This window comes from Piliocolobus tephrosceles, chromosome 3 (assembly GCF_002776525.5).
Source record: "Piliocolobus tephrosceles isolate RC106 chromosome 3, ASM277652v3, whole genome shotgun sequence".
NCBI lineage: Eukaryota > Metazoa > Chordata > Mammalia > Primates > Cercopithecidae > Piliocolobus > Piliocolobus tephrosceles.
In genome coordinates, this window is record NC_045436.1 from 101,806,222 (window position 1) to 101,818,385 (window position 12,164).

General features: G+C 39.2%; 1 protein-coding gene across 1 annotated transcript in view; it reads left to right on the forward strand.

Moving 5' to 3' along the window:
• HSD17B11 (hydroxysteroid 17-beta dehydrogenase 11) overlaps positions 1-10,614 on the forward strand; it is a 57,116-nt gene extending 46,502 nt beyond the window's left edge. Inside the window, exons 6-7 of the mRNA XM_023198080.2 lie at positions 7,540-7,656; positions 9,859-10,614. Coding sequence (XP_023053848.1) covers positions 7,540-7,656; positions 9,859-9,949 — 208 coding nt within the window. The 3' untranslated portion in view covers positions 9,950-10,614. The remainder of the gene's footprint in view (positions 1-7,539; positions 7,657-9,858) is intronic.
• Positions 10,615-12,164: the final 1,550 nt, after the last annotated feature.

Sequence of the window (12,164 nt, forward strand, 5' to 3'; positions counted from 1 at the left end):
CTCCGAATTGATTGTTTTGTAATATCGCTGCACTATTGGCCACACTTTTTTCCCAAACTAAATCTTTTGATTCTTCGGGAATTTCCTTGGGGCAAGGTTTCCCTTTTGGCCTAAATTTTAATGCCCTTTGATAGGAAAAGTCTTGTAAATAGTTTACCTATGGTTTGAGTGACATTCCACTTACCATGTGATAAGTAAATCTACTGGTGGGACTGACAGTAGGTACTTCAACCAACCAATTTTGGATTGCAGGCATTAAGCATCGTGGTACTCTCCCTAGGCAAATAGGAGGATAACGATACCCAATGGAAATATTTATCATCATTCCTTCTTCCTCCGGTTTGGCAGGGCAACGATCATCTGTGGGACCAGGTACCCATACACTATTATTAACATATACTTCAATAGGATTATCCATCCATGTGGCTGCCCAAATTAAGGGCAGGAAAGGCACCTAGGCCTAGTAGGTATAATTAGCTGCAGCTGCTCCTGCAGGCCTGGGGAGACTTACCACCATTGATACAATCATTAAAGCTGCAAGGAGCATATTTTCTGGGGTTTGTATCACCTTTGTGCTCACTAGGCTTTTTCCAGCTAACTGTGTCAGCTTCTTTAATTGTGCCCAGGTTGGCGGCTCTGCCTTCTTGGTACATGGCGACTTCATCTGTTCTTCTGATACTACCACTTTGTTCATCTTGCGCGTCAATGATGTTTGATTGCAGTGTTTCTGTCTCCATGGAGGCGCTTTTCTTTGCATCTCCGATGGGTTCATTGTAGAACTTCAAATGTTTAGTGGGTATCCAAACAGGAAACTGATTTTCTCCTGGTGAAACACAAGCAAAATCTCTTCCCCAGTTTATTACCTTCCCTGTTTCCCATGTCTTATTTTTGTTGTCTTTCCACCAAATCAGTTTTCCTTCATGTGGGCTGTTCTTTTTACCAGTAAGATGTTGTTCTACAGAAGTAGTAGTCTGACTTCTATAAATGATTAAAACATTTAAAGTATAGAGTGCTAGATTAAGTTGCATCTGAGGAGTAGTACACTCCTTACTGTCTCCCCCTTCTTTTTGTTTAATTAACTGAGTTTTGAGTGTTCTATTAGTTCTTTCAACATGGCCTGTCCTTGGGAATTAGAAGGAATTCCTGTTGTATGTGTAATTTTCCACTGATTTAAGAATTTTTGGAAAGCTTTACTACAATATCCTGGTCCATTGTCAGTTTTAATTTTTTCTGGAACTCCCATTACAGCAAAACAAGATAATGAATGTTTTTTAACATGGGAAGTACTTTCTCCTGTCTGGCAGGTTGCCCATATGAAATGTGAGTAAGTATCAACTGTTACATGAACGTATGATAATTTTCCAAATGAAGGTACATGTGTAACATCCATTTGCTATAATGCATTAGGACACAGACCTCTGGGATTATCTCCTGCCTCTTGAGTGGGCAGGTGTAGGACTTAACATTGGGTGCAGTGTTGTACAATATTTTTTTCCTGTTTCCATGTGACATCAGATTTGTTTTTTAACCCTGCTGCATTTACGTGAGTTAAAGCATGAAGTTCTTATGCTTTTATGAATGCAGATGATGATACTAGTAAGTCAGCTTGTTCATTTGCTTTAGTTAAAGGTCCTGGTAAATTAGTGTGTGCTCGAATATGAGTAATATAAAATGGGAAATTCCTTTTTCTTACAGCTTGTTATAATAAATTGAACAGCTAGTTTAAGTGATCATCCATGCTATATTTAATTAGAGCTGTCTCAACATCCCTTGTAGCCTGTACTACATATGCAGAATCTGATACAGTATTAACAGGTTGATTAAAATCTTGTAACACTGTAATGATTGCAACCAACTCTGCTTTTTGAGCCGATTGATATTGAGTTTTGATTACTCGCTCTTTTGGCCCTGTGTAAGCCACTTTTCCATTGCTGGAACCATCAGTAAATATTGTCAGAGCATTTTCTAAAGGTTCATGTCTGGTAATTTTAGGTAAAAATCCAATTAGTCATTTTTAAAAACTGGAAGATTTTTGATTTTGGGTAATGATTATCAATAATTCCCACAAAATCAGCAAGGCCAATCTGCCATGCACCAGAACTGATAAAGGCTTGTCTAACTTGTTCCTTGGTTAAAGGAACAACTATTTTGTCTGGGTCATTTCCACACAATTTTATTATTCGTAATCTTGCCTGACCAATTAATGTAGCTATTTGATCCAAGTACAACGTAAAAGTCTTAATTGTACTCTGAGGAAGGAACTCCACAAGATCAGTATTTTGAACAATGATGCCTGTTGGAGAACATGGTGTAGCAAAAATCAAAAGTTGGAGTGGGGCTAAGGGATCTATTCTACTTATTTGCACTGACGGAATTTTTTCTTCCACTAATTTAATTTCTTTTGTTGCCTCTGGGGTTAATATTCTTTTACTATTTAAGTCTGGGTCTCCTCTTAGGATAGGGAACAAATTTGACATGGCATAAGTAGGAATGCCTAGAGTTGGCCGAATCCAATTAATATCGCCTAGCAATTTCTGAAAGTCATTTAATGTTTTTAAAGTGTCTTATTTCTATTTTTTGTGGCTTAAATTTTCTAATTTCTATCTGCATCCCTAAATAATGAAAAGGAGTAGGAGTTTGAATCTTATCAGATGCTATTGTTAGTCCTATGTTGGCAACCTCTGCTTGCAGAAATGTGTAACAATCAATTAATTTATCTCTTGTTTCTGCAGCACATAAAATATCATCAATATAATGAATGATATAACAATCTGAAAATTTGTCTCTAACTGGTTGAAGAACTTGACCTACAAAAGCTTAACAAATAGTTGGACTATTAAGCATTCCCCAAGGTAACACTTTCCACTGAAACTTGGTGGCTGGTTCATTATTTACGGCTGGTATAGTAAAAGCAAATTTTTCACAATCCTGCTCTGCCAGAGGAATGGTAAAAAAGCAGTCCTTCAGATCAATTATAATTAAAGGCCAGTCTTTTGGAATCATGGCTGGGGAGGGCAGTCCGGGTTGAAGAGGCCCCATGGGTTGAATTACAGCATTTACGGCTCTTAAGTCCGTTAACATACGCCATCTGCCTGATTTTTTCTGAATTACAAATACAGGAGAATTCCAGGGCGAGAATGAAGGCTCAGTGTGTCCCTTTTCTAACTGTTCCTTTGCTAATAAATGTAAAGCCTCCAGTTTTTGTTTTGGTAGCAGCCACTGATTTACCCATACTTGTTTTTCTGTTTTCCAGGTTAATGGAATGGGTTTAGGAGGCTCTACAGTGGCCGCCCCTAAAAAGGATACCTTATTCCTTTTCTTTCTTGATTTTCCTCAGTCTCAATTGGGACTTTAATGCCATTTTCATTTTTTCCCAGTCCCTTTCCTGGCATATATCCCATCTTAGTCATGATTTTTTGACTCGTGGGGCTGTATAATGGAGCTGGCATAATGATTTCTGCACCTCATTGTTGTAATAAATCTCGACCCCATAGATTAACAGGAATGGAAGTAATCACTGGCTGAACAGTACTTTCTTGATAACCTGGCCCTAAACGATGTAAAATCATAGTACTTTGATACACTTCTGAAGCTGTGCCTACGCCAACAAGTCTTGTAACAGCCTTTTGTTTAGGCCAATTTTTTCGCCACTGATTTAAAGCAATGACAGAGACATCTGCTCCAGTGTCTACCAACCCTTCAAACTGTTTTCCTTGAATAATGGCCTTACATACAGGTCTGCTCTCAGAGACCTGACTTGCCCAATATGCAGCCTTTCCTGCCGGAGCAGTGCTTCCAAACCCTCCTGTTCTTTTTATTTCACTGTTTCCAACTCTAACATAAGGTAGGAGTAATAATTGAGCAATCCTGTCTCCTGGACTGGCACTCCAAGGAATTGAGGAACTAATAATCAATTGAATTTCGCCTTTATAGTCTGAATCAGCCACACCAGTATGAATTTGAACTCCCTTTAGATTTAAACTTGATCTTTCTAAGATTAGTCCTACAGTCCCCTCAGGCAATGGGCCGTATACCCCTGTGGGGATTTTCTGTGGGGCTCCCCTGGAAGCAGAGAGACTGCTTGTATAGTACATAAATCTACTGCTGCACTGCCACTTGTGGCAGAGGATAATTGCTGTATTGTGATAACTGGCTTATTCCCTGAGGCACTGGTGACAGTGGGGAATTGTTGTTCCTGAAAACCCTGAGGAACAAAGGGCTGAATTGGGAATGCCCCAGTTTGTTGCAGGGCATGATGCTGGCCCCTCCTCTCGTTTCCGACAGTGGTTGCCCATTTTTATCAAATTTAGAACGACATTGATGACCCCAATGTTTTCCCTTTTTACATCTTGGACATAGGCCAGGTGGCTCTTTATCTGTTGTTGTAGTAGCTTGAGTAGTTACATTTTGTTTATTTGAGACTAGGCAATTCTTTTTTAAATGACTGATTTGACCACAGTTATAACATTTTCCCCCAAATGTTCTAACTTGTCCTCCTAAAGCAACTCCTGTGATTGCTTGAGCCATAAGCATAGCTTTATGCATAGCTCCTGCAATTCCATCACAGGCTTTAAGGTACTCTGAGAGTACATCCGATCCTGCTGGGACCCTTCCTTTTAATGGCTTAATGGCTGATTGGCGTTTTCATATGCCATCAACTCCACTATGACCTTATGGGCATTCTCATCAGTAATTGACTTTTGAGCAGCATCTTGAAGCCTTGCTACAAAATCAGGATAGGGCTCTTTAGAGCCTTGTCTTATTGTATTGAACAGGCAGGCGGTTCCTGGGTCTTGGATTTTCTCCCAGGCCCTAAGGCAGATAGCCCTAATTTGCCAAATGGCCTCATTTTGCATTATTACTTGTTGACTGGCAGTGCTCCAATTTTGACCTGTTCCCAATAGTTGATCTACATCTATGTTAATTGGAGGATTGGCAGTCCTGTGTCTTCAGACCTGTTCTTGTGCCCCATCAATCCACCAAGTCTTAAATTGTAAAAATTGAGAGGGTGAGAGTGATGATTTTGCCAGAATCTCCCAATCATAAGGAATGAGTCTATGTCCATGAGTAATGGAATCTAAAAATGTTCTCACGTAAGGAGAATGGGGTCCATACTGTTTTATTCCCTCTTTCATTTCTTTTAGCATTTTTATAGAAAAGGAGTCATATCTGGCTTCAGCTACGAGAGGCTCTCTCTCTTGGGTCCCTGCTCCAGGCGGTCTTGATTCTAATATTACTGGGAATTGCCATGCCTCAATACTTTCTTGTTTTCTTGCCTTATCAATAATTTTATGTAATGCACTACCCTGTCCACTAGGCGGTGTTGTAGGATTAAGTCTCATGGTGGGCGGCTGAGGCTATAGCGCCCTGCCCTGTGGCGCTGGAAACATTCCTGGCTGTCCATACGGATTTTCTGGGGACAGCCGATACTGAAATTCGACTGGTGGCCAGTATTGATAGGCTACTGGTGGCTGGGTCTTACTTTCTATCGGCTGATATTGTGGACACTGTATTTGGATTGGCATTGCCATGACAGAGACTCTGTCTTTTTCTATTTGATCTTCTTTTGGAGTTTGTACTTGTTTAACCTGCATTTGAGATCGTAAAGTTACAGGCGTCTGAGCTGCTGTAAGAGGAGTTGGCCATCGTGGTTTAGACTGATGACTCGGCTAATTCTGGACCTTTTTCTTCTAATTTTAATGTTTCAGTATATATCACCTCCTGTAATTGATTATCGTCAACATTTTGCATTGACCAAGCCGTTACCAGCTCTGCTACACATTTGCAATGTGAACTTTCCGTTCCTTTCCGGGATTCTATCCCTGCCTCTTTTTCACAATCTACTGCACAGCTTTCAGCGATGTAAGAAACTGAAATGCTATCTTCTTCTGTTTGAAATGGTTCTAAAGCTATTTTAATAATGACCCAATCATTCCATACTGTAAGTGGGATTATTTTACCTTCCCTGTTTGCTTGTTTTAATTCTTTGCCAATTTTTTCCCAGTCTTTTAGATATCAAGTTCCCTGTTCTGGAAACCACGGGCAAAATTGTTCTATTGTTTGAAATAGCGTAATTAGATTTTTGGTAGAGACTTTAACTCCCCCTCTTTTTGCAATAAGAGGTGTATTTACTTTTAGTTTGCCCCATCGTTACCCTAGGTTCTTCTGAGCGCACAAGCTTACCGCAAGGCTGACTGTAGATGTACTCAGGAGTCTCTTGTCGACTTTTCCTCAATGACCACTCTCGAGCGTACCTTCACCATAGAGAAAAGCACCCACGTTGGGCACCAGATGAAAGGGTGGCCTGCCCCTCCACACCTGTGGGCGTTTCTCGTTAGGTGGAACCTAACGAGAAAAGAAATGAGGCACAGAGACAAAGTGTAGAGAAAGAAAAAGTGGGCCCAGGGGACCGGCGCTCAGCATACAGAGGACCCGCACCGGCACCAGTCTCTGAGTTCCCTCAGTATTTATTGATCCTTATCTTTATGATCTTAGAAAAGGGAAGTGGCAGGATAATAGGATCACAGTAGGGAGAAGGTCAGCAGTAGGACATATGAATAAAGATCTCTGTGACATGAATAAGTTTAAGGAAAGGTACTGTGCCCTGATGTGCGTATGCAGACATCTCCATAAACCTTTTTAGTGCATAAAGAGCAGCTTTGCCGCTAGCACGTCCCACTTTCAGCCCTAAGGCGGTTTTCTCCTTTCTCAGTAAATAGAACATACAATCGGGTTTTATACTGAGAAGTTCCATTGCCCAGGGTCGGGCAGGAGACAGATGCTTTTCTCTATCTCAACTGCCAAGAGGCTTTCTTTCCTCTTATACTAGTCCTCCTCAGCACAGACCCTTCACGGGTGTCAGGCTGCGGGACGAACAGGTCTTTCCCTTCCCACAAGGCCATATTTCAGACTATCACATGGGGAGAAACCTTGGACAATACCTAGCTTTCCTAGGCAGAGGTCCCTGGGACCTTCCTCCGTGTATGTGTCCCTGGGTACTTGAGATTAAGAGAATGGTGGTGACTTTTAACCAGCAAGCTGCCTTCAGGCACTTGTTTAACAAAGCACACCCTGCACAGCCCCAAATCCGTTAAACCTTGAGTCACCACAGCACATGTCTCTTGCAAGGTCAGAGTTGGGGGTAGGGTTACGGATTAACAGCATCTCAAATACAGAACAAAATGGCGTCTTTACTGTCTACTTCTTTCTATATAGACCCAGTAGCAGTCTGATCTCTCTTTCTTTACCCCACATAGAATAGGAATTATAATATTACCTTCGTAAGGTTATTGTCAAACTTCAATGGAATGACCTATGTAGAAAGTTTAGCACAGTTTGTGGTACACAATAAGCGCTAAGTGAATGATTGTTATTATCAATGGTAAAGTAGCTGCTATTTCTGAGCACCTATACTAGGCTAGACACTACAAATCAGTTATGTTATGGTGTCTGTGCCATACTAAAGCTGTTTGTTAGCACCAAACTAAAGCTGAAGCCTTGGTGAAGTATTTTGTTTCTGAAGACTGCCTCTGATTTCAGTTTAGGACCTGCTCTGGAACCTGAGGAAGTGGTAAACAGGCTGATGAATGGGATTCTGACTGAGCAGAAAATGATTTTTGTTCCATCTTCTATAGCTTTTTTAACAATATTGGAAAGGTAAGTGACAGTTAAGTTTTTCAGCCTTAGAAATGAAAGGTAAAATAAAAATTATCTATTACATTTTTTGCTGACATTTAAAATCAGGCAGTTGATAAAGTACAGTTAAATGGAATTGACTTAATAAAAATAACAGGTTGAATAAAGATGTCATCAGTTTTTTTAAACCACGCGTGTTAATCATTGAGGCAAGACTGATACAGCTCCTGGGTGAATGAACTGAGTAATTTCCACACATTTTTACTTTTTATAAAGAAAGAAATTTGTATATTTCTGTAAGCCTTGTCTTATAAATGAATGACTCTGAAGAAGGATAGTTTTTAAGCATCTTTACATAATGGAATCATAGAACAATGATATTAGAGGAGACCAGATTTAGGTTTTACGTATTTATTTAAAGATACAACAGATAATCATTGAGCTTTTGTGTTGTACAAAATCATACTGATGTATATGAATTGCTTTTTTTTTTTTTAAATAATATTAGAAATCCTTGAGCCTTGCTTCTTCCAATGTGGTTCTTGGACTAGCAGCATCAGTGTTACCTGGAAATTTGTTAGAAATATAGACTCTCCTCATCTCTTGAATCAGAATTTGCATTTCAATAAGTTCTCCTAGATGATTTGTATGCATATTAAAATTTGAGCAGCACTTCCTTGGAGCAGTAACTCTCAACTTTGGTGCACACTGGAATTCACCTGGGAGGTTTAAGAAATGCCGGTGCCTGAGACCAACTCCCCCAAATTCTGATTGACTTGGTTTGGAGTGTGCTCTGGGCTTTGAGAGATAAAACAACTTTCTAGGTGATTCACTTATCCAGCCAAGTTTGGAAACCACTGGTTTCACGAATGTCTCATCATAACACACTGCTTCATTCCTCATCTGGGAAAACTGTGTGGCAATGAGGCTGGCCACATAAGGAGGGGAAAGGAGAGAGGTGCCTTAGGACAGCTGGGAGAAAAAGCTTCTTGCTGCCTGTCCTAAACTGGGCTTCTCCAAGTCAGTGGGATATCATGATCACTTGGGAAGCGATCACTGAGTGCGTACTTACGTAACATGACAAGTACAATGCCAGAAACATCATAGGTTTTAACCTGTTTACTCACCAAAGAGATCCTTGAGCTTTACTACCTAAACCTCCAAGGCGTGTTCATCATAGTTTTTAGCAGAAGGGGCGAGAAAGCTTAACATATGTACGCTTTTTATCTCTTGATTTTTTTGCTCTTCACATCAGTAATTCTCAAAATATAATCTCTGGACCACAGTCTGTGGCAGCTGCCTATTAAAATACAGATTTCTGGTCCAACTCAAACATCCATGTTAAAATCTTAACACAGCGCTTTAGAATATAACCCTGTGAAAGAAGGCATTTTGCCTATTTTTCATCACTGTATGCTCTGCATTTTGAAGAGTGCCTGACACCAAAATGTTTGTTGATTGAATAAATTAATTCTAGTTTCTAGACCTTTAAACATAAAGACTCAAAGTTTGTGCTCTGGAGTTGAATGAAGCTCTGGAGTTGAATGTGTTTGTGTGACTTGCTTGCAACATGAACATGGATGAGTTATTTTTAACTTATCTGAAGTTCAATTTCTTTATCTGTAACATAGAGAAAACAGTTGGACTGTATAGGGCTGAGATGAATAAATAAAATAATGCTAATTGATCCCACAAAAGAACACTGAGGGATAAGTGTTAATTTTTCCATTTACACGTGAGGAATTTAAACTGCAAGGTTAAATAATTGGTTCAGCATTATGCTCAAAACCAAATGCATTGTCTGCATTTTTATTTAGCAGTTCTACTTCCCCAGTCTCTTAGTGGAACATTTTAATAATATTCTGCATTATAAAGTATAAATAGTTCCTATTCTCATTTCCTTTTTAATGTCGGGTTTCTTTTTGTAAAGTCTTTAGTATCTCAACTATTCAGTTCGTATACCTCCTCTCTTAGATCTTTTGTTTCAAAAACTGACTACTTCAGGTTATTCTACTCTAAAGAAGGCTAAGCCTTCTTTTCCATTTGAAAACGAAATAGATTTAATGAGAAAGAATATATTGTAGTGACTCAGATTTAAGGTGCTTAATCTTATTTAAGATGAACACGATGATACATGATAACTTCAAAGTATTTCTAAAGAGGGTATTCTACAAATGCACTTAATATTAATTTTCTAATTATTTTCATATATTTTTCTTTTAGGATCCTTCCGGAGCGCTTCCTGGCAGTTTTAAAAAGAAAAATCAATATTAAGTTTGATGCAGTTATTGGATATAAAATGAAACCTCAATAAGTGCCTAGTTTTCTGAAAACTGATTTACCAAGTTTAGGTTGATTCATCTAATAGTGTCAGAATTTTAATGTTTGAACTTCTGTTTTTTCTAATTATCCCCATTTCTCCAATATAACCTTTGAGGCTTTGACAGTCTTCATTTACTACCACTTGTTCTTTAGCTAAAAGCTGATTACATATGATATAAACCGAGAAATACCTTTAGAGGTGACTTTAAGGAAAATGAAGAAAAAGAACCAAAATGACTTTATTAAAATAATTTCTAAGATTATTTGTGGCTCACCTGAAGGCTTTGCAAAATTTGCACCATAACTGTTTATTTAACATATATTTTTATTTTTGATTGCACTTAAATTTTGTGTGATTTGTGTTTCTTTTTCTGTTCTACATAAAATCAGAAACTTCAAGCTCTCTAAATATAATGAAGGACTCTAGCTAGTGGTATTTCACAATGAATATCATGAGCTCTCAATGGGTAGGTTTCATCCGACCCATTACCACTCTGTTTCCTGAGAGATACCTCACATTCCAATGCCAGACATTTCTGCACAGGGAAGCTAGAGGTGGATACACATGTTGCAAGTATAAAAGCATCTTTGGGATTTAAGGAGAATTGAGAGAATGTACCCACAAATGGCAGCAATAATAAATGGATCACACTTAAACTTTCTATGTTTTCATCTTTTTGTTCCTAAACAGAACATGACTTAACCTTCAAATTAAAGGAAAATAAATTGTGTAATCTTTTTTTAAAAACTGTCTGGAAATTTCTTGGATGTGAGGCTCACTGAGATGGGACTATAAAATCAGATCTATAAATTTTAAAATTTAGTAGGTTAGGTTTCTTCTACTGAAGAAAAATATTTTCAAGACTATATCAAACACGTCTGGGTACAGTGGCTCATGCCTGCGTCCCAGCACTTTGAGAGGTCGAGGTGGGTGGATCACGAGGTCAGGAGTTTGAGACCAGCCTGGCCAACATGGTGAAACCCCATCTCTACTAAAAATACAAAAATTAGCTGGGCGTAGGCCAGGCGCGGTGGCTCACGCCTATAGTCCCAGCACTTTGAGAGGCTGAGGTGGGCAGATCACGGGGTCAGGAGATTGAGACCATCCTGGCCAACATGGTGAAACCCCGTTTCTACTAAAAATCCACAAACATTAGCTAGGTGTGGTGGCGGGCGCTTGTAGTCCCAGCTACTCAGGAGGCTAAGGCAGGAGAATCGTTTGAACCCAGGAGGTGGACATTGCAGTGAGCTGAAATGGTGCCACTGCACTCCAGCCTGGAGACAGAGGGAGACTCAGTCTCAAAAAAATAAAAAATAAAATAAATAAATAAATAAATTAGCTGGGCGTGGTGGCAGGTGCTTGTAATCCCAGCTACTCAGGAGGTTGCGCTAGGAGAATCATTTGAATCCCGGAGGCGGAGGTTGCAGTGAGCCAAGATTGTGCCACTGCACTCCAGTCTGGGCAACAGAGCAAGACTCCATCTCAAAAAAAAAAAGGCTATCTCAAACACATAACACATGAAGAACTTTAATCCTTTTATCAGAAAGTTCATATTCAGAAAAAACATAAGGCAAAATCCTTTAACGTCCTGTTAAGTGTAGCAAATGAGCTACATTTAGGGTCAGAAAATTTTTGGAGAAAGATTTTGATCCAGATTTTAAGCAGAAACTAATATTTATTCAACATTATGTCAGTTACTGTCCTAAACACTTAACTTACATCAATTAGCCCATTCAACAACATAAGTAATATCATCAGTGTCATCAGAAATTATAAGGGTCCTATGGTAATATGTTTAAGGAAGGTTATGTTATGGATTCCGTAACATATAAGATATTTCTCAGAAAGCATCATTTCTACAGTAAATTTCTCCCTCATTCCCATCAATTACCTTCTAACTCAGAGAATCAAAATACCATTGCTGTTGGACTACAGTTTGCATTTAGTTAGTGTAAATACATATAGGTCAAAAATTCTTGTCTCCCAAACATTATATTTGAATAATATAACTTAGATTCCTCTCCATACATCAGCTATACTCTACTAGCACTCTAGGGTTGAATATCCACAGAATTTATAGATTAAAACACCTATCCTGGTAACAGAAATGACTCTAGAAAGTGAAGAGCTGGGCCGGGCGCGGTGGTTCAAGCTTGTAATCCCAGCACTTTGGGAGGCCGAGACGGGCGGATCACGAGGTCAGGAG